The following is a 25,913-nucleotide window of genomic DNA, read 5'->3' on the forward strand; positions in this document are numbered from 1 at the left end:
TTGACCTTTCGACCTAGACAGTAGAATTCATAATAATATAAATGAGTATAATATATAAATATAGTATATAAAGTGTATGTTCACTTTATAAGTAAGTTTTTATAAATATAAATTAGATTTAAATTTATTTTTTAATATGATTTAATGGATCGGTCAGCACATATCGATTTTGATTCATTTATATCTTCACCGCACACAAAATATGCGTATGAGTATGTGATGTATTAAACATCTCACATCAAACAGAAGTACAACTAATTTATAAATTTTGAAGAATCTGTTTAAAGTTTTGTGCCAACAATTGCCGCCAGATTCAACAATTGCCGCTAGATTCACATAAAGCAGTGATCATGTGAGAAAGTTCACATGTGAGTGTTTGCAACCAGAAACCAATTCAACAAGCCTACATGTAAAATTCATATACACAATATACTCTTTTTAAAAAATATCAAGTATATATATTAATAAATATTTATAAAAATTATTAACATATATATATATATATATATATATATTATCAAGTTATAATTTTTTTATCTTTTCTTTAAGTTGATTCACAATTTTAAAACTGCACTGACTAGCTAAATAAGTTTTAAAATCTTATATTATAGGATGTATTTGATTTTGTTTTTAGTTTTAGATTTTAAAAACAATTTTATAAAATAATTTTTTTTAGATTTTTTTGTGGAAAGTAAAAGATGAGTAAACACAAATGAAAATATACATAAATAAAAATAGAAATTAAATACAAAAAAATAAGAAACTTAAATTATTATTATTTTATTTAAATATTAAAAGTAATATATTAATTTTAAAATAGTTTTTTTAAAAAAATTACACTTAAAAAAATCATGAAATGGAAATCAATTTTAGAGACAAAAAATAATTAATTATTATAATGACTAAATTAGTAACATTTTATAACTTTTAGTTTCTAAATTAGTTTATATTATTGTTAAATAATTTCTAAATTGATATTTAATTAGTTATCAAAGTTTTTGCTACTAAATTTAGAATCTAAATAATTGATAAATAAAACCTTGATAGCTAATTAGATACCAATTTAGAAACTATTTAACAATAATAAAAAAATTAATTTAAAAACCAAATTTTTTTAGTTTATCTAATTTAGTCATTGTAGCAACTAATTATTTTTTTTCTCTAAAATTGATTTTCTTACCGTATTACTCTTATTATATGAAAAAAAAACAGTTTTCAAGAATAGGAATTTAAGAGACCCTAACTCTCGCATCATAGATTAATAGAAAAAAAAAACTAAACAGAAAGGACTATTTTGTTTATTATCATGAAAATAGTTTCATGAATGATTTCCCTATTATAAATTTGAACATGTTTATCATACATAAAAATCTGTCATAGAATAATAGCGTAAAAGAATAATATAAATATGAGTGTATTGTAGTGAACTATTTTTCCTCCTCTCTCTTCCATGGAAGCTTCTTGCATTATTGAACATGAACTTGCAGAGAAACTATTGTTGGCTAGATTAGTAAATTGCATGAAAACCATCCTTTGCATATCTCAAAAACTCAATTATGAAATTATCCACTTAATTGTACTCTACTCCATATTGAACCTTGCCGATAGCAATTGGCAGAAAATAAAAAGATTTGACTTCTATTTATAAATACAATATACTGAATTTCAATGATTGAATAATTGAAAAATAGTAATTGAAAATGTTTGATTCACCTTCTACCAACATTATTTTTTATTTAAATTGGTGATGATGGGTGCAGAAGTATTAGGTGTCTTCGTCGATTATGATGGCAAATTGAAGGAAAATGGGTAGGTCAAGCTTCTTCTTAAAGCAGGGGTAACTATTTATGATTTTATACATATAGCTATTTATGATTTTTAAATGCAAAGCTCCATATTCATACCACTCATGAATTTAATAGACAAAACTACATCACTTTCTTCACATAAAAACTTTACATTTCAAATCGTTATTGTCATTATGCTTAAATTGACAAAATTATTGGTCCCAAACGAAAGCAGTATTTTGACATAACACGAATTTTATTTTTTTAAAATATTGTGAAATATCAAACAACAGATCAATGAAGCCATTTAACTACACAGCGATTGAACAACCACCCAAACCAATGCATATTTTAGAGAGTTTTTATTCTGAGAAATTTAGTGAAAAAAGAGAGAAAGTAATAGTATTTTTGTTCTGAAGCGCGGTCCAAATAAGCAGCAATGAAAAAATGTGCCGCAACAAAGTAAGAAAGTGAAAAGCAAATATTTTAGTGACCGAAACTCTGAGTGGCATTCATCATTGGAATGACATTTTTTTTATTATCATATTCCCATTTTTTTATCATTGTTCTTATTGTTCATCACAATCGGTAATGACCCACTAACTATGCCATATCTTGCGCCATAATTTTTAGTACAAAAATCTTCTAACATAAATTTATACTAATACTATTAACATATTGAAATTCAATTATTTTTTTTTGGTAAGAATATTTTGACCTTTCACAGCACAGATGTTCTTGTCTGCTTTATGTAAACATTATATTATCCAAAATCCCTGTAATCAAATTCCACTAAAGAATATGATAATTCCATACACATCTCAATCAAATAAATTTAAAAGAAAAAAAAATATCTCTAATTGAGTGGTAGCCGCAAGTACATTTTGGAAAGAAAAGAAAAACTATTGTGGTGCTTTAACAGTGGCCGAATCACGTATAAAGTTAGTTTCTTCTTTATGTGATGTGAGAGTATGGATCTCTCATTTATTCTTTAATTCTCAGAAAAAATAATATAGATATTCTAGGGAAAAAGATAACTAATAGTTGTTTTAAGGATTTAGTTTAATTATATAAAAGTAATCCACTGTGGGTATGAGTTCTTTATTTATTTTTTAAAAAGTTTTTGGCAGGATCTATTTTTGATTGGTTAATTTTACACATTGTGAGGTGGGAAACCTTTGTAATTACGGATGCATATGTGTGTGTATAATACGTATATATTAAGAAACTTGTTTTAAAGAAGGTGGGACTAAAATTGTATAATTGAAAAGATTAAAAAGAGTTTCGTATGGAACATGAATGGTATTGTTACATGTTGGCTTTGGCATGATATGATATGACAGTGGTGGAATACATTCATTACGGACGCTATCTGTTGAGAGAGGAAGGAGGTTGCAGGATTAATTGAAGGGAGAAATCCTTGTGTTGTGTTGTATTGTGGGAGTTTACAACAGAAGGGTGTGGAGAACAATAAGTCCAACACAGACACAACACTATCAACTGTTTCTGTGAACAGAGAATGGTGGAGTCAGAGTGGGTGGGGAGAAAGGCATGATCTACCTGTGTTCGCAGCATCACTGTTCCCATGCCTAACCCTTATGTAGAACAACGACCACACACCCTTACCACAAAGCTATAGGAATCCCTTAGTATTTCACAATTTTGTGAGTTTCACATCTTTTTCTCTATTTTCCTCGCTACTTGCATTGTACTTGCAGCATAGGTTGTTTTTTTTCTTTTGTTTCTGCTGGATTAATACACTGGGATTTCTTGTTTCTATTTTTTAGTTTTGTCTTTCACTTTTCTCTGGTTGGTTTCGTTGGTCAAGGCTGAGTTGTTTTCTGTTCTACGTTCTTTTTGTGTGTCTCTCTCTTGTTTTCTGGGGGAAGGACTTTGTGGAGTGTGTTTAGCTGACACGACCTAAAAGTTTTGTCTCTGTAACGAAATTTGCGGCAATCATTGCGGTTTAACTTCTGGGGGTGACGGGGTGGAAGTAAAGTTGGTGACTTTGAGATCTGGGTGGGGCTGATATGCAGAGACTACAGGAATGAACAAATTGGGTATGTTATTCTCTTTGTTGGTTGAGACAATTGTTAATTTTCGTTGGGAGGTTGTATGCTAAGGAGATAGAGAATTGGTTGGGGTGGAGTGGACTTGTTGATTTTGGTTCGCAGTTTGGGACAAGAGACTCGAGATCTGGGAATAGTAAGGTTTTAGGTTGCTCGAGCTAGATAATCAATTAAGGGGTTGTTCAGATCTAAAGAGAAATGAAGTTGTCTTGACTGAGACTATATATAGGAATACTACTTCTCTGAGTACTTCAGATTAGAAGATTTTGTAACTCAAAGGATGAGTTATCTTTATGCATTAGGCAGAGGGTTCTTGCAGTTTTATTTTCTTTGGGGAGGGAGGGGCAGAACTCTTTTTCTGGCTATGTTGATAGATTGGCATTCTTTTGTTCTAAGCACTAGTGGTATGTTTGGGAAAACGATGAGTTGAACTTAGCTAACATTTTTTTTTCTTTCATCCATGAATATTGTTGCTTCTCTGTTTTGTGCTTTGGACGGATGCATGGTGCCTCTAAAACGGCAATCCAAACACACTTGAGATCCAACGCTCAATTGTATCATGTTCTAAGCTGCCGAAAAACTGCATTTCAGTAAGGTTTATCCTATTGACGATTGTTCATTTGCTTGCAGCTTGGATATGGGGAGTCTTGCGGTTGAAACTGAGGATGTAAGCTCTGATATATACCTTTCATTGGGGCTGAAGGAATTAGATAAAGGAGTGGGAGCTCCTCGGGTTTTATCACTTCTCTCTTCTCTTCTTGAGAGATTAGTTCAGAGAAATGAAACGCTATTGGAGGCAAATCACATAAAAGATGTTGTTACAGTATTTCATGGTTTAAGAGCTCCTACTCTGAGTGTTCGTAAGTACATTGATCGTATCTTCAAGTACTCAGGTTGCAGCCCATCCTGCTTTGTTGTGGCACACATATATGTGGATAGATTTATTCAGCACACAGAAATCAAATTGACTTCACTTAATGTGCACCGGCTTTTGATAACAAGCATTATGCTAGCCGCAAAGTTTATAGATGACGCGTAAGTGCAAATTTTAAACTGAACAAGCGCACATAATATCTAGCTGTTGTTGTATGCATTATGTATCTTGTGGTGGATATGCTAATGCTACATGTAAAACTTATCTATGTGTGGGCCTCATATTGTGATATTTATTAGTAACTGCTATGGCCGGTTGATAATGACAACCTTAACGATGTTAAATATGCGGAATCAATTATATGTTTGACAAAAAAGAGATGATTTAAAAGAAAAATAATAGTTCTTCATGCTTCCTGAGTATTTGATATGGTCTATATTTGTTTCATTCAGCTGAAGCTGTTAGCTTACTTTTCTGTCTGGTTTACAGATTCTACAATAATGCTTACTATGCAAAAGTTGGCGGAGTAAGCACTTCTGAATTAAACAGGTTGGAGATGAGTTTTCTGTTTGGAGTAGATTTTAGACTTCAGGTTAGTGTAGACACGTTTGGAAGATATTGTAGGCAATTGGAGAAGGAAGCCGCAGAAACACTACAAATTGAAAGGCCAATGCAGGCTTGTCGAATTAAGGAAAGCTGGTCAAACAAAGACGACCCAACTTGTGCTTCCACAATTGCAAGATGAAAATATGCCTGCACCAATGTAATATAGCTGTCCACGATTAACGGAGACATTGAAATTTGAAGTTTTTCAAAGAGAGAAAAGATTGTTGTATACACGCCATTTGAAAATTCAACCATTCTTTTACAGACACGGTTGTGGTTGGTTTTGCTTCCTTGTTTTTTCTGTATTTTGTTTGCCCCTTGTTTGTAATTGCAAGCTTGGAACCACATAGAGATTGTGATGAAATTTTATCCCTTACAATTACAATTCATTTCACTTTGCTCCAGTACTTGGTTGGTTATGTTATGGCCTTAACGGTAAGCACTGTAAAGAGTAGACTCTATCAACGCCATAGATAACTTACTGACACCACAAAACTGTTAATAGGCGGCACTTTCTAAGGATCTCGGAAACTTCAATGGACGAAGTATATATACCATTCATGTACATATTCCCACTCGTTATCCACTTTTCCCCTTTCTCAAGCTAAGTGTTACGATGCTGGTAAAGATTACACTGCTTTTATTCCTTGAGATTTAGACAAAGAATCACCAAATATAGAAAGGTGAGTGACTTAAAGTTTGAGCTTAAGAATGAAAATGAATAGACTGTCAGATTCCCATCCGTTCCAAGAAGACATTTATCCAATCCATCTTTTGAAACCAACAGTATTACATCTTAATGGTATATAATTAATCCAGCTTTGTTAATCCTAGACCCATAATCGGTACCATGTTCCAGTTCCACGAAATGTGATTTTTTTTTGCCGTAACAAAGCAAAGCACCATTTCGCCCTGATAGATAGGTGGGGGCAAGATCAGGTAGTATATATATGTAATAGAGCAAAGCTACACCATTTCGTCATTACCATTTTATTGCTTTGCCTCAATCATGTTTATCTATTTAGCAATATGAGCTAGAAGATCATTCAAAAAGTATAAGCATCAACCATAATTTTTAAGAAACATCTCCCTATAATAATTAAATATATGCTACCACATATGTTTGATGCATGCTAACTCCCATCCCATTGCACGCTACTAATTATATACAGACACGGTTATGCATGACACATTACATAGCAACAATGGCTTTAAATCCTTTCTTTCGTCTGCCTCAAGGCTCCAAATGTAGTCTTGTGGGAACATTCACCTTTCTCTTCCAGAATGTCATTCATAACCACAATTCCACATTCATCTAATCCATACGGAGTTGTCTTCAGCAGTTAGTTCCAGGAGGTCTCATAATTTTCAAATCAAGTTTCGGAGAATTCTGCTTTCATAAGCAAACATGTGCCTTCACCTAGAGGGCCTCTCCAGTGCAGTCCAACCAAACTTACCTTTTCTAAAATCTGCTAGGACACGGAATGCTGCTTGATGAACATCTCCATTAAATACTCGAACTGCAAGCTTCTCTACGAATCTGCAATTTAGTAAATAAAATACACTGTTAAGAAGAAACTATGTAAAAATATGAAGAAACATTACCATGGTCTGGCCTCTAAATGCAAGACATATCAATGCGAATTAGAAAAAAAAAATCACGTACATTTTACCATTTTGACTATCTACATCAATCTTGTACCGTTTACGAAGAGTATCTCCTCCTGCGATCAAATCAAAGACTGAGAATTGGTAGTTTTAGAGGAAAGAGAGATCAAACAATGTAATATTGGCCACAGCGCTGTGTAACTTCATAAATAACAGAAAACACGTCGGAAAATAACACGTCGTGTAAAATGTCAGTGAAACAGTTGAAATTGATATCATAAGCAAGGTCGCATGAGAAAGAAACCCACCCACTGAATTCTATAAACTGACGTTTTTCTCAACTAAAATAGGTTTCTCTGTCACGTCACATACCTACTGTGGGAAGTTTTGTGAGCATCTGCACAAGAATTGCAGCAACATCAGACACATCATAGGACCTCTCTCCAATATCATCACATATGGCGAGTTTTATAGCAGCTGACTGATCACTGATTCGCATTGGGAGTATCCCAGGAGAATCCAGCAGTTCAAGATCTTTCCCAAAACGAACCCACCTATCACATCAAGAAAGAACTATGACAAATTACATATTCAGCACATGTAATGAGAGACCAAGTGATCCACAACTGTTTTATTTAAGCTTAGACTTTTAGTCGGAACAAATTAGTTGTAGCATACTCAGGAAACTGTTTTTGACACTATTAGCACTTGAACAGAATGTACTTTGTATATCATTAACTTTTTCTTTGAGCAAAGAAAACCCAGAAGCTATAATTTTCAACATTTGGGATGAAAAATTTACCATGAAATTCAGAGGACTGGATGCATCCATGAGATTTAGTCCATTCGTTTTTTGTCATTTTAGTTGTCATTTAAGAGTCAAGAATAGATGACATACAAATTTAAAAGTACTAAAGTTAGTTCAAGTAATAGGTCAAACAAAATACAAAATTAATTTATGAATACAAAAAATTGCTGCCAATTTTAAATACTCTCAATCTATCAATAAAAAGAATTATTTAGTTAAACAAAATGAAGAACCTACCTCAAGTCTCTTGTAACTCCTGGCCTGGGAGCTGCTGGGCACATTCTTCGCTTTAACAAACGGTTGATCAAAGATGATTTTCCAACATTAGGGTATCCAACTATTCCAGCTCGAATCTATTAAACAGTAGCATACGTACTTTAAATAAAAATAATGTGATAGACAGTGAAGTGAATGACAACAATCAGCAAAAAAAGTTATTTATCATACAATTTACTGAGCACATTTTAAATTAGAGAACAGGGGATCAACGAGAAAGAGTACTGTGACTTGTGGAAACAAGAAGGTATTCATCTTTCTTTCTCTAACAAACCATGTGTTGCTTTATTTTTTAGATGGAAATGTAGCCCTTTAAGTTAAAGAAGAAAGAGAATGGCGAAAGCTAGTATGCACACAGTACAGTTATTTCTTTCTCTGATAAAAGGTATGTTTTCCTTATTCTTTGAGAAAGAAAAGTAGGATTTTTACCAGAGAATTGGCATAAGAAAATGAATAAAAGACAGAAAATGAGTATGCAATTGCTAGGAGCAACCCACCGCGCGAGGAAGTAGCCCTTTGGCTCGACGCTTAATATTTACATCAGCTGCTAATTCCTTTGCTAACCGGCCTAGCTTCATCGTTCCCTGTACTGACAACACGTAATCAAGCATCCTGTACTTGAAACTTCAGAATATGGAGAGCTATGGGAGAAAGAAAGATATTGTTTCAATACCATTCCAAGCTTCCCATTGGAGAAGACAGCTTTTGTGCCATTCTTAGTAAAATAATCTGCCCAAGCATTGCGGTCTGCAGTTGATATCATGTCTTCTCTATTTAAAACCAAAATTCTCTTTCTATTTCCAAGCCATAAATCCATCTACAAAGCAGAAGTAAAAGTAAGATGAAAACTAGGAATGTATCATCCTAGAACATGTGGCCTCAATATGGTATTGGGATGTAATGTCTTACACGCTTACTAATACTTCATGTCCCAAAAGAATAAACTGTTATTCATAAAACTAAGAAACCATGTAAAATGACTGTAACACTTTATACCTAAATTGCCTGTTAAATAAAGACGCCAAGACCAACAATAGAGAACTGCAAGAAACAAGTATATATTTCTTCAACCAAATTGAAGATGATAAAAGAAAATCTCTTAGGATTTAAATACTACGAAGGAGTGGGAAAAACAAAAAAAAAGTTCAATCAAATTCAATCACTGTTATTTTTAGATATACATATACTTCTCAAGAAGCACTTGTAGCAGAAGAAAATAAAAGGAATCAAGTTGTGCACCTCAACTTTTCAACATTACCACAACAAGTGAAGTGTACAAGTTGATTTTCACATATTCAAGTAGTTTAACTCATTTTACTTTCTACTTCTGTGTGTGCTGAGAAGTCTGTTCAAATTGGCTCTTAGTTCAAGTTAACAATGGGTGCAAAAGATAAATGATAGATTGGGCCTCCTTAGGCCCAAGAAAAATAAAATTAAATGGCTGAAGGATTTTATTGGTTGGACTTGAGAAGTTATTTCTAATATAATATTTTTCTTTAATTTGAATTTCCTAAACACTAGATGATGACGCTTGTAGGGTTGTCATCCCTTTAGCTAGCTATTGAATTAAGGGTTCTGTAATGCGATCAATGCAAAATATGAAAGTTTCAAAGCAATTTCTAGTTTTAGCATCTTCTATGTAGCCTTCTTCATAGCATAAGAGTAGCTATAGCTTTTAATCGTTCTATCAATAAGTAAAGCACAAACATCATTCATGTCAACTCTAAGCGGATACTTAACAAAGTTAATGTTTTTAATTTTTAAAAAAGAAAGAAAGATACTTGCCTGTGGATGACTTGTGGAGATAGGAATTCGTCCATCCCGCACCTCTATCACAACATCCATCAATTTGAGCTGCTCCTTCAGTTCTTTTTCTGCTTTTGCAATATGACCAGGAAACCACTGCCCCATGCCCCACAAGAATATCAGCAGTTCGAATTGTGTACTAATGCAACAGTACACAATGCATATGAATGAGGAGACACATAAACAAATACCTTACCTGCACAGGGCGCAATGTCTTTGTCCAGTGATAAAGATCAGTGTTAATGTCACTCCAAAGATCACTCTCTGCTTGACACCCATCAAATAAGTTGCCGTTGGGATTGCCATATCCATTATCCCTCCAACTGGGGCCTCCCACACCAATTATCTGCATCACAAAAACTGAATATATTACGAAAAAGATGAAAACTTGAATTTCTCAAACAGCAACACATAAGAAATAACAAAGCCCGCGAGATGCAATCTCAGGAGGTGAAAGTGAATTGGAAAAAGATAGAAAAGGGGAAAAGGGTTGCCTGAATAGTGGGAGATTGGGATGAGAGAGCTGATGCGGAGAATCTGCCACGGTTGGGAAGGAAGTATGGGGGACTTGGTGGAGAGTTGGGGACCCATAAACCTGATAGCTGAACACTCATCACTGTGCTATGCAACTACTCACTCTAAAACTCGCGAGTTTTTGTTTGGGATAATACTGAAGGAAAACGGAAGACGTGTCAATTGAAAGGAGAGTGGATTTTTTTTATCATACCAAAATCTTGACTAGGGTTTTCTTTCCCAAAATGACCATATTCTTATTAAGAAGTCATGTCACTATATGGATTCATATGTTTAGCATAACTCGTTTGGTTTAGGTATTTTGTGTGTGTTTATATTTCTATTTTTAGTTACTTACCAATTAGATTATATGATGAGAATTAATGTTGTTCAAATTGTTTGGTAGCTGTCCATATCAAATATAAACATATTTTGTTTTACATAATATTATGTAGAGGTTAAGTTACTAAGTTATGATTCATATTATATTAGTAGAATATAGTGTTACATAGATATGAGGAATTGTATGTATATATATTGATGTTATTCACATTGTTTATTTTATTACTGTATTCACATGTTTTTGGAATATACACTTTCATTCTCTTAATTTCTGTTTTTTTTTTCAAAAAATAAATATATTCTAAAATTATATAATTTGAAATGTAATAACTCATTTCATATTGTACATTCTGGAAGACCTTTCGAGATCCAAAAATACATTCTTAAATGTGTAATTCGGAATGATTTTAGAATATACACTTTGGATCCGAAAATACATTTTAGAATGTGCAATCCGAAATGTATTTTTCAATGACAACTTTGTCATTTCACCCCCTCATGAGGGTGCAAGTTGAAATTCATGGGGTGTAGAAGGGCAAGTTGGTCATTTCATTTTGTAGCACAATCTAGAATGGTAGAAGATTGTTTCATGAGGTAAGTGTAATTTCATTGATTATAGTTGAAAAAGTGACATCTAGTATTCTGAAAATGTATTTGTGTAGATATTTAGTAAGTGAGATGACTTACTTCAGTGGGTGTGTAAGATAGTCTTTGAACTAGATTTTCTAATTGTCATATTAAGATCTCACAAAGTAAATGGATAACAAGTAATGAAGACCTATGTGTTGTTAGATTGTGAAAGGGGTGATAAATATATAAAATACAAAAAATAATTCCATTAACTTTCATTCAAAAATCAAGTGAATCTCTTATAAAATTCATAGTCATAATCTAAAATGAGATAAATTCAAATTTAAATTTCATGTATTTAACACGTCTTATATGTGTATGTCTTATATGTGTATGTCTTATATGTGTTCCATGTGTTTCATGTATCTACATAACATCCTTCTTGTTGTTCCTAGAGAAAAAATATTGATAATCAAATTTGCATAAACATGTCACTTTTATTCGAATAATCATTTATTTATATAAATTTTTAAAACTATATTTAAAAACATACATTTCTTTGAAAGAAAATAAAAAAAATAATATATTTAGTTACGTCCACGAATTTATGAAATAAAAATGTTATACTCCATATAGTTCAATTTTCTTAATTCAAATTAAATTTGATTTGCTTAAAAATTCAAATTACTTTAATTAGTGTGATTCGAAGTTTCAAATTTGTTAAGTGAGAAAGTCAAGGTGAACGATTATATAACATCTCAAGAGGTGATTTATTTTGTAGTAAAGGTGTTGGCAAGCGATTAATGATATATGTGGCAGTTAAAACGCATTCCCAAAATTCTAATGGTAAATGAGATTGAAATAAGAGGGCTCGTGTTGTGTTTAAAATGTGTCTATGTTTGCGTTCTACTACTCCATTGTGTTGAGGAGTGTAGACATTCAATACCTTTTTTGAGAAAAAAAATTACGCATAGAAATAAATTCTAATTCGTTGTCATCGTGGATGGTTTTTAATATATACCTAAAATTGATTTTGTTCAAAAGTAATGAATTATTCTAAGAGATATTGGGTTTCAGACTTGTGATTCATAAGGAATAATCAAGTACATCTAGTATAGTCATTCAGACTTGTATTTAATTGTGCTTGTAGATGAGATGGGCGCAGTTGAGCCAGTGGACAGATTAACATTTGGAATAAATGATGATGAAGTGTGTGAAAAATTGTGAATCAGATGCAAAATGATTGGTTCCTCCGCTATCCAAAATTCATGGTTTCGTAAAAGCATAATTAACAGACGAGTTATGGGCAAACAGACTTGCAGCGCTAACAAAAGCACCAAAATCGGTGTTCTTATACCATATAAGAAAATTGTATGCAAGAAGATGGAAAGATAAAAGATGTTTTTATTCTGTATATTTAGATCACTTCATGTATAGGAAATATATACTAGTGTAGGGAGTTTCTCTCTCCAAATTACAATCTAATTAGGTAGGGATCCACTAATCATGAGATTATATCATTATTCAATATCGTACAATATTGCATACAATAATTGCGTATAATTTGATAATTATTATTTCCTTAATAATAATATATAAGGTTGTGTGTAGTACATTATAAACACACCTGTAACTATCAATATGAAGTAGTGACACCTAACAACTCTAAAAAAGTATAGATAATCACTATTTTTGAAGTATTATAGAAGTATAACTTTTTTGAGAAATATTTTAACAAAAAAGTGATGTTACATGGGTAAAAAGGGTTTAATGCCCATTAAATATTATGTTTAAATATAATTGTAGAATATATATTACTGAAAGTAAAAAAAAAAAAAATAGCCTCTTGATATCACTATTTTCATTAGCTATCAGCTGCTCTAAGATTAATGAGTGGCTGAGGCTGAGAAATAGTACAGATCTTGTGCCTAGATTCTACTAAACAAGGCAAGGCTCCAGCACCTATTATGAGGTTATGATACTCTTGTTTCAAGATAATAGTAAAACAAAAATAAAATCAGAATCCAAATGTTATATTATCTTCAAAAAATAATTAAAAAGTAAATACCTTTATGGATTCATTGACCTTCTATATTCAATAGAAAACTACATATTCTAAAATTGACAATTCATTATAGAAAATTGTTATGAGCTAAGAATGCAATTCATCCTAGTTAAAACATCATGAGATCAAAAATAATTTCTACCATTCATTAAGGTTAGAAATAAGTCATTTTTCCTTAGCACATAAACCCTAACTAATAGGGTAGAACAACTACATCTTTAAAGTATATAATTATATTTCAACCAACATATGACAACAAAATATTAATCATTCTACCATTATCATCATTTCGTGCTCTTGTAGTGGAAAATGGCTCACCAGAGCAAGAACAACGCCACAATCCAAAAGATCCTCGATTAAGAGAAGCAACAATGAAATGAAATTCAGTAACAGCACAGACACATATCAAAGCAATTAGCAAAGAAAAAAAGGTACCATTTTCTGCAAGTACGGAGAGGTTGTGAATGCCTTTCTAAAGGTAAGAGGATCCGAGGTAGTGGAATTATGAAGTGAAAAAGAAAACTTTATGTAAGAAATGGAAAGAATAAATAAAATATTTTTATTATCTTGTGTGCATATTTACATCACTTCATGTATAGGAATATATACTAGTGTAGTGAGTTTCTTTCTCCAAATTACAATTTAATTAGGTAGGGATTCATTATCATGAGATTCTATCATTATTAAAAATTGCATATAATTGAATATAATATCGTACAATATTACATACAATAATTGTGTATAATTTGATAATAATTATTTCCTTATTTGGAGGAGACTATATTCTTCCATTTAAAATATATGAGGTAAGTGTAATTTCATTGATTGTAGTTGAAGAAGTATGACTTATATTCTAAAAATGTATTGTATTTGTGTAGGTATTTGGTATATGAGATGATTTAATTCAGTAAGTATATAAGGTGGCCTTTGAACTGGTTTTCTAGTTGTCATGTCTGTAGACAATTCTATAAATTATGGAAACTCGATGAATTGGAAAAAGAAGGGAATTTCAAATAATGAATAGAATCCAAATGTATTGAGATAAGAGAAAGATAACATAAATTACGAGTTTTTTTCTATCCCTTTAACCAATCTCACAAGAGCCTTTATATAACACCGTTCACTAACAACAACAAAAACAAAGAAGAATGAAGACATGTGTGTAGATATAGGTTGTGAAAATGAGAAGTATATAAAATATAAAATATAAGAGTGAGTGAATATCCTTCCTTAGTCATGATCTAAAATGAGATAAATTCAATTTAAATCTCATATGTTTAACATGTCTTATGTTTTCCATGCATTTTCTATGTGTTTCATATATTTTAGTACACAACACCTTTCTTCTTGTTGTTAGAGAAAAATATTGATAATCAAATTTACTTAAATGAATCATTTTATTCGAATAATAATTTATTTATATAAAATTATATTTAAACAAAATGCATTTCTTTCAAAGAAAATAAAAAAGGCAATATATTTAGTTACGTCCTCCAATTTATAAAATAAAAATGTTATACTCCATGTAGTTTGATTTTCTTAATTCAAATTAAATTTGATTAGCTTAAAAATTCAAATAAATTTAATTAGTATGATTCGAAGTTTCAAAGTTGTCAATTAATATAAACCGATAAGCAATATTTAAAAAAAAAATATTATATATGTTATAATAATATAAAATTATAGTGTTAACTATATTTTTAATAACTTATTTTGTATCGGTTTTTGCTTTTATTATTTTTATAAAATCTTTACCTCGAGAGACTTTTTTCTATTTAGATTAAGTTCTGGGTTGAATAGATATGTTTGGTTTTAAAGTTTACGACAATTAAAAGCCGCTCCTAGCAATTTTAAACGGTCAAATATTAAAAAAAATAAAAGCAAGCCCAAATTCAAATAAGTAACTCCCTCCATCTGAATTTGTTTTGTAAGTTTTTATTGTGCCTTTTTAGGACATGATTACCATTTAATATCTATTTTCACATAATCTAGATATGATCATTAAAATATGGAATTGTTCTCACATACAATGTGGAGACTGCAACCAAGTTTAAGAATTGCAAAAATGGTTAATAAGAATGATTATTTTTCTCAAGTTTGATTGCAACTCATTTGAATGGTATTGTGTCATGTTTTGTTAATTTTTTATTATTTTTGGATGACTTATGAAGAATGAATTTTCGATTTAGTTGTAATATTGTTTTATTGCCCAATTGTTTATAGCTTTGAGATAAATTCATGGAGGCCAAAACTTATAAGCCACCTTTCAATAGGAGATCCTTAAAGACAAGATCATTACGAAGGTTTCATTAAGGTGAAGTCATGTACTGTAAAAATGATAAATTAAAAGTTACTCAACAGAATCACTATTCCCCACTTCATACCCTAAAAAAAGAATGATCTGAGCTTTCTATATCCAACTAACATTTACAGCTCTGTACATTTTCGCCTTTCCTCCTTCATGGTTCAATCTAGGAATCCTCACAAGTCAACTGGATGAGACTTAACAAGTAAAGTAGAGAAGAACATGCATATATTTGGAAGAATGTGATGTACCAGGGAACAATACCTGCATATTGAAAAAATGAAAACAAGATATAATAGAATGATGAATGAAATGAAAGTTACTCACCCCCTCTATATAAACATGGTAAAGAATGGAAGTACTGTACAGGTTGTAAAAATGGAAACATACCATGGTTCAGATCTCAGTACATCAAATTTCTCCAACATAAACAGTATGCATGCATGTCTTAATGAAGTAGCATTGAAATCTTCAGCCACCTTGTACAGTATTACAACATTTTCCACTGATATTTCCTATAAAATTAAGTTGGTTAGCCTTGAGATGAAATTAAGCCATTAGAAAAACATTCATAAGAGCAAAACAGAGTTTTGGTGTACCTGAATAATAGCATATTCACAAATACGCTTGAGACCGTCCAGAAGATACTGATCTGCCGCTCTGAGGAGATCCTGAGCCATATCCAAACTGACATCTACCGTTCCAGTATATATAAATCTAGAAGTTTCAACGTAAAATTAGTTGTGATATTACCAAAACAAAAGGAAAAGATGGCTGAAAATGCACCTCATCATCAATTCAAAGACATCCCACTTTATATTTGGAATCACTACATTTTTTGCTTCCCTCTCCTGCACCACAATTTGCAAGACATTACATTAATATGGATATTTTCACCTAACTGACGATTTCAGTTCCACAGATCCCCTGGTCGTATTTTAATTGTTACAGCTGGTATGTGACCTTTTTACAAGAAAGGATGAAATTCTTTTACACCATTCCACAACAAATAAAAAAATGAGGACTTGAAAATAAAGCACAATAACAACTGATTAATGCTTACCCTATAACTGCCATCAAACATGGCGCGAAATATGTCTGAAGAAACTAAACAATCTCTATGAGCATAAAAGGTTCTACCTGAAAGAAAGAAAAAAAAAGTAAATTAGTACATATATCGAAATCAGTGTGCATAGAAACTAAACAAAATTAATAGCTGGAGAAAATTTAACAGCAGATACTCCACCTTCAACCAGGAATGTAATGTCAGAAAGTTTTGGATTGTTTACATATTCCTCGCCCAAGTACACCTACAGAAATATTATTCGTTAACAAAAATATTGAGAGAAAGAAAACGTCAACATCCCATTTTCACCCCTCAGCATATGGACAGCAAAATATCAGATATTTAACTTTAAAGACGATAACTATTCTAATTCAAATAATGCATTTATGATGTGTTAAGCCCGCTTGTGAAGAGAAAAGTACCTGAGGACTTGGTGACGGAGGAGGAAGTTCAAAAAGGGAGACAACGGAAGAATGGGCTTTGGCAGCCAATTTGTGAAGCGCAGCCGAAGCATCACTCATCTGCCTTACGTTTGGAGATTTAAGCATGTCCAGCAGCAAATTTAATCCTGAAAATTTAGAGCCGTACAGAATGAATACGTGTACAATACTGTGAGTGAGAAATTAAAAAAAATGCAGAGAACAATTATTTACCTCTGTTGTCAATGAATATAGTTTTACTATCACGAGGAGAACATAAATATGCAAGAGCAATAGCTACACGTCTTTGAACCACTTCTTCAGGGTAGCACATAAGACGTATTAGCTGTTTCAACACCTGCCAAAGAGGAATAGATATAAAAAAAAAACGTATCCAATCCAGTAACATTAAAACAAATGGAAAACATTACAAGTCACCGCGCAAAGAGTTTGTAAGAAAACTCACTCGCCCTTGAGTCTTTTCCTCCAATCTTTTTAACGTCTTCATGGCACACTCTACAGTTTGCTGCCAGTTAAGTGACAATCACAAGACACAGTTGATGAGAGAGTTGTGTGCAAATTTATCACTTTTATCACAGAAGAATGAATGAACATACTTGATTTTTGAAATTTCCAGCCTTCAGTCTTTGAAAACCATCAGCCTTAATAATACAAACAACATTGTCCTATCATAAAAAGTTGTTACATCAGCGACAGCATATCATATTATCACTAAGCATCAATGATTCCTAAAGGAAAACAAACATTGTTGGCGGAGAAAAGAAGGAGATTAACTTCACCTCATTATCAGAAAGACCATAGAGGGCAAAAACAACATTTTGTTGGACAGGCGTCTTCTTTGAGTCGAGAAGTTTAAGTAATGGCTCTATACCTCCACTTTGAGCAATACCAGCTTGGTTATGCGAGTCCTAAAGTTTGAACGACATGAGCAAAAATAATAGATTATGATAGAAAATGGCAAAGTAAATTCAATTTGGATTCTTCAATTCTAAATTGCTTTTTATAAGAAAATGGCTAAATGTTTGTTGCTACTAATAATCACCTGTGCCAACCTCCCAAGTGCAAAAGACGACATTTCCTGAAGCTCGGCATCAGAAGACTTCAGCATATCAACCAATGGTGGAATAGCCCCTCGTTGGGCAATATGAACCTGTATGAACCACAAAATACGAAAGTCAACAAGTAGACTTTATAACTGACTGATAAATCATATTAAAAGTTTGCAAAACTACTTAATCCACCTTGCAATCTGAATCTGTTGTGGCAAACTGACCAAGTAAAAGGGCTGCTTCTCTTCTGCTCTCCGAACAATAGGAACTAGAACTGAAATTATAGACTAGCGAAGATTACTCAGAAGGAAAAGTACCAAATTACTAAATACTAATAATAAAGTAATGACTCACTTTCAGCAAATAACAATAATGTTTAATAAACAGATCATTCGTCTATGGATTTCTAACAGGAAAACCCAAGACTGAAGTACAACTATACCTAAGTGAACAAATGACAGGTTGTAAAGCACCAGCTAAAAGAACATCTTTCTTAATATTTGGCGAAGAGTGAACCAGATTTCCAATCACACCAATCTACAACAAGCGTTAATTAAGTTGCGTTAGTAGTGTAGAACTCTGCAAGCAACAGACTACCAAATACATTAATCATATAAAGTAATACAAGCATCTTACCGCCTCAGAATGTAATTTAGAATCCTCTGATCCAAGCATTAGTACAAGAGTAGGTAATGCATCGCATTCAACTATCTGCAATTTTTTTATCTTGTAAACAACCAAGACAACCAAATTTATCACATCAATTGAATGCAGGAAGATAACTACCTGATTTTTATTGCCATCATTTTTAAATGCAAGAGTTCTTAAGGTCCGTGCAGCTGCTCTCTGTACTTTAATATCACCAAATTCAAGCAATTCAACCAGAGGAGGTATACCACCTTCTCTCCTGCGTATACCATAGGTATATATAAGTATAATAAATACAGTTGTAAAATATATATTACTGAAAGTACCAAAAAAAAGAGAAATACCTAACACAAGTCTTGATATCACTATTTTCATGAGCTAAGCTCGTTATTGCATCAGCTGCTCTCTTTAGAAGATTAATGAGTGGCTGAGAAATAGTACAGATCTTGTGCTTCTTTAAAGATTCTACTAGACAAGGCAAGGCTCCAGCACCTACTATGAGGTCCTGATACTCTTGCTGTTTCAAGATAAAAATAAAAAAAAATCAGAATCTAAATGTTATATTATCTTAAAAGAACTAACTAAAAATAAATACCCTTGTGTTGATGCATTGACATTCTATATTCAATAGAAAACTACATATATTAAAACATCAGGAAATCAATAATAATTTCTACATTTATTATGTTAGAAATAAGTCATTTTTCTTTAGCACATAAACCTATGACAAAAAATATTAACAAACAAATATTCCATTATCTAACTTCAAATCATTCTATATAATACACCGCTTAATTACTAAAGAGGAAAAAAATAGTATAATTTACTTACTTTGACTGCGAGAAGCTCGATAATGAGAGCACATCCTTTGGCCATCTCACACTCCTCATGATCGATAACTCTGTCACTAGAGTCTTTACCTATATTACTATTATCATCATTTCGTGCATCTGGCAGTTTAAAATGCCTCACCAGAGCAGGAACAACACCACAATCAAGCACAGTATCCACAAGATCCTCTGGTTAAGAGAAGAGGCAATGAAAAAAAAAATTCAGTAACAGCACAGACACGGATCAAAGCAGTTAGCAAAAGAAAAAAAAGGTACCATCTTCTGCAAGTACGGAGAGGTTGTGAATGGCTTTCTGAAGTGTAAGAGGATCCGAGGTAGTAGAATTAAGAAGAGAAACCTGACGTAAAATCTTCTTACGGAACTTTGACGAGAGGCATTGAGCCTTGAAATCTGATTGGTTCTGGCTTAGATCTCCTTCAGGTTTACGCTTCAAGCCTCTTGATACAGTGTTAGGGTTTTCCATAGAATCTTGAGAAGAGATAAAAAGAATAAAAGGAAAACAGAGGGTAGAAGATGGGAACAAAATTGGAGGGAAATCTGAACTTCCAAGAAATCAAGAACAAAATTCTGGGTGTGTCTTATATATAGCTGTGTTTTAATTTGAGTTTTGGCGGTAACTTTCCCGCCAGATCATTGCATGTTCAGTCTTAACATTTTATAAATTTAAATATGTTAATTATCTTAATTTTGAAATTTTACTTTTTTGTCCATTTTTATAAATAGTAAATTTGGTCCTAAATGATTGGTTCTTTAATATTTTTATTTGTATTTAAAAATGTTTACATTATCAGTTAATTATTACACTGTTAAATATAGACTTTTATTTTGAAAAAAAGTTTTTCTTTTGTGACTTAGTTACTTTTCTCAAAATATTTACTTATTCTTTAACAATTTCTCATAGTGTTGAATCAAAAATTTAATTGGGTTCTAGTTTCATTCTAAATCCTTGTTAAAATGCACTAATGTGTATTATATAACAAGAAAAGAAATATTATATATAGAATATCATATTTCTATATGTAAATAATTACAAAACAAGGTTAATTGATTGATCTTTTGTAATATAATTAATTTTTATTAATAATTATATTTTTTAAATAAATAATTAAAATACTAAATAAATAAAATTAATTAATTTAAATTTTAATATCAATTAAAATAATTTGTTTAAGTATATATTATTCTAAAATTTATTTTTTCTATATTAAAAATTATAATATTTTTTAATTTAATCTGTAACACCCCGGACAATACATCTAACTATTACAACATGGTTATACATATTTCCGTAAAAGCTTACCGTTTTTCAAAACATTCTTAATACGTGATTAAGACATATGGAAATACAAATATTTACAATATAAGTTTCAAAATTAACGCCTTAAAACTCTTATAATCCTCAGACACCTGTAAGATCATCTGCTCGTGTACGTAGTACAGTCATCGCAGTTCAAACACAGCAAGAAAAGCAAGGGTAAGCTAGTGAAAATAGAATTTTATAATATACGCAATTAAATCAAAAGAGAAAACCAAGTTACATGATCAGTTTCTCAAATTATACAATCTTCTTCAAATCCCAACATTAAAACAATCACATAGATCTCACATGGATCTACACATCCAAGATATTCAACCAACAACGTCTTCCGGAAGACCCGTATTAAGTAAGTCCTACCAGAGACTAACACCTGATCCAAAGATTACCAGCGAATCCAACAGAAAGGATCAGGGTAAGTTCAATACAACCCAAGCCGTGCATCTCATATGTCACGGTGTGCATGAACTCCCCCATCAGCTTCTCACCACCTGATATCTTAGCCTATGTGACTTAGATCATCAGTGAAGCTCGGAGATCTCTGTTACCACATAGGCATCAATACTTAATATGCAGCAAACATCAGTCCATACATTATCCCGACATCAATACTTAATACACAACAAACATCAGTCCATACATTATCCCAAAGGTATGAATTCAATTTCATACCATTTCGTCATACAATATCATTCAAAAAGTTATCCACAATATTCAAAAGTTTATTTGACATAAAAAAAATACACTTTAATACTAAATCATCAAAACCCAATATTTCCACAAATTTAAATAATATATAAACAAACAACCCAATATAAATAAACACACAACATCACTGCAAGAGAAATTGAATATTGGGACCACGTCCCTTCCGCATTCAGATCTTCTATCCTAGTGAGCTATTAAAAATTAAATTTAGCTCCACTTACCTCAATTGCTTGCTTTTCAAGTAACTTTTAGAATTTTATTCCCCACCATTTGGATAAGCTTCAAGATTTACGGGCCTAATGCAAATTATCCAAACAGAACAAAAATTCAGTATATAATAGAATAAGTTGAGAGGATTAAACTTCTCAACTGACCCCATCAAGATTGATGATTAAATCCTAAGGAAAAACAGAGAACAAATGATATTTAGAGAAAAATGATTTAAAAATCTAATCGGGTAGAAATGTTCCTTAACTCCTCTGCTACATGATCAGATTCTAAAATAGATGAAGTTTTGGGAGAGAAAATTAGGAGAGAGGGAGAGAAGAGAATATGGAGAGAGAAAGAGAAAAATGGTATTGTGGTGGTGGGAAGAATGTTTCTGTTGCTTTTAAAAAAGCACGCTGTTACATAAACATTATTTTAAATTTAATTTATATTTTTAAAAGATTTTTTTATTGTAAAAATATATTAATATATAACTATATTTATTTTATCATACAATCTAATTTATTACAATTTTTTTATCTAAATTTAATTTTTTAAGTACAATTTAATTTAAATAACCTACCTCACTTTTCTTTATTTTCCTTTTCACTTTTTTTTTTCAAATCCAAACAAGTTTTCCGGTTAAACATCAAACTTCCACTTCAACAAAATATAATTCTTTATCTGAAAGCATTTGAATATGTATCTTACATAGTTGTGGTTCATAAATAAGGTGAAAGAAGCTTTTTCTTTTCTAGTGTAAAAGGTATGTAGAAAAAAATCATTGAACAGTGTGGAAAATTTTGATCTTATATAAGTTATTGGTGCTAGCTATTTATTTATGAAAAAACTTCAAATATTTATATATATATATATATATATATATATTACTCATTCCTCTCATGTGAATCAAGTCATGGTTTTATTAGTGTTGTTTCTATTCACATAGTTGATGTGAATGGTTTTTTAAATGATCAGCTAATATTTATTTATACTATATTGACAGTGAAATAAGTTAAGAGAATTTTACAAAGTAAATAGAATTGTCAAACTTTTATTTTATTTTCCTTTAGAAAGCTGCAAACACAAGTACAAATTACGTGATAAAGAATAATGTGCTAAAAGATACTATATCAAAATAACTTACTTTTGTAGCAAAGACATACAATTAATACAGAATAAATTAAAATCTATAAATATTTTATTAGAAATTAACAAAATAAAATTATAACAAAAATAAGTCAATGTTTTAACAAGACTACTTAAATGAAAGATAACTTTTATAGGGAAAACAGTGCAAGTCTATAGTCAATACATAATTATTAAAGGGTTATGTGTGAATTTTTATTAACAAAATAATTGATGCGTTAACTGATTTTTTTTATTCATGTGTAAATTTACTATTTTTAACATTTTAAGATTACAATAATTTTAAATTACAGTATAAATAGAGTATTTAAAAAAATTAAAATTAAAAGAAAATTATTGGAAAATAATAAGAATAATATATTATGAGAACGTAGAGGGTTACGAAATACTAAGATTATATTCACAACATGAATTAGATAAGAATCTTAAAATTTGACAATTACATTCTAAAACACAAAACAACACATTAATTTAACATAATTAACCAAAATATGATTAGTAAGCATTACATAAACAACATTAAAAAGTATAATTATATCATACTCATACTTACCTTAATCACTCGTACATGTATAAGTCAATTTAAAGTAGTATAAATAAGGGAATGCTCCAAGGAAAAAAGACATGTAAAATTTATGTAATTTTTAAAGTGTGATTGAATTTCTTTTGAGTAGGAACTAACTTGAGTGAAGTATATTTGCAGGTACGTTGAACCTAATGACCGAGAATTGACGACTGCAAGTTTGAAGAAGATCACCTAGATTCGAGCATGACAAGATCACAATACGGTAAGTTGTTCGTCGAAGAGTATGTGGTCTCAAATAGGTAATCTCAACTTGCTAAAAGCATATTTTATGCCCACTGTGGAGCCAAGTAGAAACCTTTATTGAAAAATCATATGGTTACCACACACCAGGCGACAAACACCAAAAAATCACACCTCAATGAAGTACAAGAAAATCACGTGGATCAAACAACTCTATTGCAAGAACTTTATTGAAAGCTAAAGGCCTAAAAAAGGAATGCAACAAAGGAGGTGGATGCGTTAAGAACAAAAAAAATTGTGTATGAAGCATAAATTAAAAAGTGGCAACACCATGTTGTTACCTTATAAGCATGACAAAGGAGAAATAGTTGGAGCATGAATATTATTGGAGAAGCCCACTTTAGACATATATGATGGGAAGGACAACTGATAAGGGTCAATTTTTAGCAAAAATGATAGATTAATAGACATTTAATTAGTATATAAAATATGTGAAAAGCATGACAAAAGCTCTTCAACTCCAATTGCACCTACAGACAAGAAAGAAAAGAAGAAATTTGTAGAAATATTGCAGAAAATGGCAGAAAACATAAGCAACACAAGGATGAACCAAAAAGAGTCAATATGAGAATGGCTCAACAGATTGAGTCAAAAAAGCAGGTCTCAAGAAAGACACTAAAATGTTGTGGGCTTTTACGTACGTTGAACAGATTGAGGCCAGAATAATTAAAATTCAAAGAATGGTTTAGCGAATCCTCAAGGGTTGAGCGTAAAACATCTTTAACCATAAAGAACACCCAATTTTGCTCAGGATGGGCTTGAAAAGGTCATATACCAAAGTTGGAAGGAAAGATATTTCTCTTAAAGCCAAAGACATAGCAAAAATTGTTTTATGGTTAAGAAAACTTTGTGTTGGGCTTAACTTGGAGTGAATTCCTAACAAATCTCTGACTTTGAAGATCCCAAGAAGCCCAGAGATTACTTAAAGATGAAGAAAGCCAACGAATTGGCGTGTGCTGAGCGAACACTGAATCTCATGAACCCTTTTAAATCTCATTCTAAAATTTTATAAATAAAGACATCGGGGCAACATTACAAACCATAGAGATGAACAACCATTGAGAGGTCTCGAGAAATCAAGCAAGAAAGGCATTGAGAGGCATAAGAGAAAAATCATAAGAAAGCCTCAAGGCTAAAACCTATACAAGTCTTTGATGGAAATAATCAATAGCCTAAGTTGGCCTACAACATTCAAAGGATCCATGTTTGTTGTTTTATAACTTCTCATACTTGAACATTCACTGAAAGATTTTATTATGAGTTGTTAAATCTATCTTGTTGGGTTTGAATAACAATGTGACATTTCTTAAGTTATTGTTGTTTATGAATGTTTTGTTTCTATTTGATATTCAAATTTCTTGGGCTTGGTAGTGTGTTTAATGTTCAATGGTGAGGAACGACCATTGACTATCCATAGAACATGAATGAGGTTGGAAAACGATTTCATGTATCTGAACCCTATACAACTAGTCATAGGATTCAATGCTTGCAAAGCGCAAAGCTAAGACTATGATAAATTGTTCCATCTTAATGCATAAATAAGCCATAACAATGACTTATTGTTCTAAATCCACCTCGTGCGAGGAATCAACCTAGTTTGGCCATAAGGAACATGGAGTTTGAATAAACATAACATTCATAGTTAATAATAATAAGGGGATTCACAAAGTTCTTTCAATCCTAACATTTATGATATGTTATTTCTTTACTTTATTGTTTTGTCAAAGCTTTGTCTCTCAATCTAAATATCACAGTGGTGTTATTATAATAGTTATTTATAAAATATATGCAATCAACATTTGTTTACGCATCACTTCATTTTGAAAGAGGTATATATATACACTGTGATAAACATTAATTTCTTGTGGACACGATAATCCTCAACTATTTTGGCCCTCTTGTTGTGTAAAAAGAAGGGAGACTTAAACAATCCCACCACCAATGACCCAGATAAGCATGTTTACATATACGTCACCCAAATCAATTTATACACAATTGAAGATGCAATCTTCTGCTAAGTTTTCC

The 25,913-nt window shown here is 31.5% G+C and overlaps 3 protein-coding genes across 6 annotated transcripts; 1 reads left to right on the forward strand and 2 right to left on the reverse strand.

Moving 5' to 3' along the window:
* Nucleotides 1–2,673: 2,673 nt before the first annotated feature.
* Nucleotides 2,674–5,740, forward strand: LOC137814214 (cyclin-P3-1). 3 transcript variants are annotated; one of them, XM_068616812.1, is made up of 4 exons: nucleotides 2,923–3,451; nucleotides 3,677–3,847; nucleotides 4,487–4,891; nucleotides 5,220–5,740. In XM_068616812.1, exons 3-4 carry the CDS (start codon nucleotides 4,494–4,496, stop codon nucleotides 5,473–5,475), a joined length of 654 nt encoding a protein of 217 aa, XP_068472913.1. In that variant the 5' UTR covers nucleotides 2,923–3,451; nucleotides 3,677–3,847; nucleotides 4,487–4,493; the 3' UTR covers nucleotides 5,476–5,740. The 3 variants fall into 3 exon arrangements, with proteins under 3 accessions (XP_068472912.1, XP_068472911.1, XP_068472913.1); XM_068616811.1 differs by having other exon boundaries at nucleotides 2,674–3,847; XM_068616810.1 differs by lacking the exon at nucleotides 3,677–3,847 and having other exon boundaries at nucleotides 2,756–3,451.
* Nucleotides 5,741–6,310: 570 nt separating this feature from the next.
* LOC137814213 (DAR GTPase 3, chloroplastic) lies at nucleotides 6,311–10,657 on the reverse strand. Its single transcript, XM_068616809.1, has 9 exons — nucleotides 10,329–10,657; nucleotides 10,031–10,180; nucleotides 9,814–9,930; nucleotides 8,702–8,845; nucleotides 8,526–8,612; nucleotides 7,990–8,105; nucleotides 7,317–7,498; nucleotides 7,003–7,060; nucleotides 6,311–6,876 (listed from the first exon to the last, which is right to left on the reverse strand). Exons 1-9 carry the CDS (start codon nucleotides 10,446–10,448, stop codon nucleotides 6,753–6,755), a joined length of 1,098 nt encoding a protein of 365 aa, XP_068472910.1. The 5' UTR covers nucleotides 10,449–10,657; the 3' UTR covers nucleotides 6,311–6,752.
* Nucleotides 10,658–15,604: 4,947 nt separating this feature from the next.
* LOC137814216 (ARM REPEAT PROTEIN INTERACTING WITH ABF2-like) lies at nucleotides 15,605–20,232 on the reverse strand. 2 transcript variants are annotated; one of them, XM_068616814.1, is made up of 19 exons: nucleotides 19,939–20,232; nucleotides 19,664–19,851; nucleotides 19,177–19,349; nucleotides 18,971–19,091; nucleotides 18,821–18,895; nucleotides 18,627–18,721; nucleotides 18,377–18,458; nucleotides 18,178–18,285; nucleotides 17,915–18,043; nucleotides 17,732–17,800; nucleotides 17,581–17,640; nucleotides 17,349–17,472; nucleotides 17,118–17,263; nucleotides 16,876–16,939; nucleotides 16,693–16,769; nucleotides 16,416–16,480; nucleotides 16,229–16,346; nucleotides 16,020–16,144; nucleotides 15,605–15,893 (listed from the first exon to the last, which is right to left on the reverse strand). In XM_068616814.1, exons 1-19 carry the CDS (start codon nucleotides 20,144–20,146, stop codon nucleotides 15,806–15,808), a joined length of 2,115 nt encoding a protein of 704 aa, XP_068472915.1. In that variant the 5' UTR covers nucleotides 20,147–20,232; the 3' UTR covers nucleotides 15,605–15,805. The 2 variants fall into 2 exon arrangements, with proteins under 2 accessions (XP_068472915.1, XP_068472914.1); XM_068616813.1 differs by having other exon boundaries at nucleotides 18,821–19,091.
* Between the last annotated feature and the right edge of the window lie 5,681 nt (nucleotides 20,233–25,913).

The sequence above is a fragment of the Phaseolus vulgaris genome, chromosome 1 (assembly GCF_000499845.2).
Source record: "Phaseolus vulgaris cultivar G19833 chromosome 1, P. vulgaris v2.0, whole genome shotgun sequence".
Classification (NCBI taxonomy): Eukaryota; Viridiplantae; Streptophyta; class Magnoliopsida; order Fabales; family Fabaceae; genus Phaseolus; species Phaseolus vulgaris.

Excerpts from the sequence above, each read along its gene's own strand:
- LOC137814214 (XM_068616811.1), top strand. The coding sequence starts at position 4,494 with ATGGGGAGTCTTGCGGTTGAAACTGAGGATGTAAGCTCTGATATATAC. Across the intron at positions 4,892-5,219 it reads GCAAAGTTTATAGATGACGC|ATTCTACAATAATGCTTACT; the intron begins GTAAGTGCAAAT and ends TCTGGTTTACAG.
- LOC137814213 (XM_068616809.1), bottom strand. The coding sequence starts at position 10,448 with ATGAGTGTTCAGCTATCAGGTTTATGGGTCCCCAACTCTCCACCAAGT. Across the intron at positions 9,931-10,030 it reads AGACATTGCGCCCTGTGCAG|TGGTTTCCTGGTCATATTGC; the intron begins GTAAGGTATTTG and ends GGCATGGGGCAG. Across the intron at positions 8,613-8,701 it reads CCAATGGGAAGCTTGGAATG|GGAACGATGAAGCTAGGCCG; the intron begins GTATTGAAACAA and ends TTGTCAGTACAG.
- LOC137814216 (XM_068616813.1), bottom strand. The coding sequence starts at position 20,146 with ATGGAAAACCCTAACACTGTATCAAGAGGCTTGAAGCGTAAACCTGAA. Across the intron at positions 18,044-18,177 it reads CACTTGGGAGGTTGGCACAG|GACTCGCATAACCAAGCTGG; the intron begins GTGATTATTAGT and ends TTCAAACTTTAG. Across the intron at positions 17,801-17,914 it reads ATGGTCTTTCTGATAATGAG|GACAATGTTGTTTGTATTAT; the intron begins GTGAAGTTAATC and ends TTTTTATGATAG.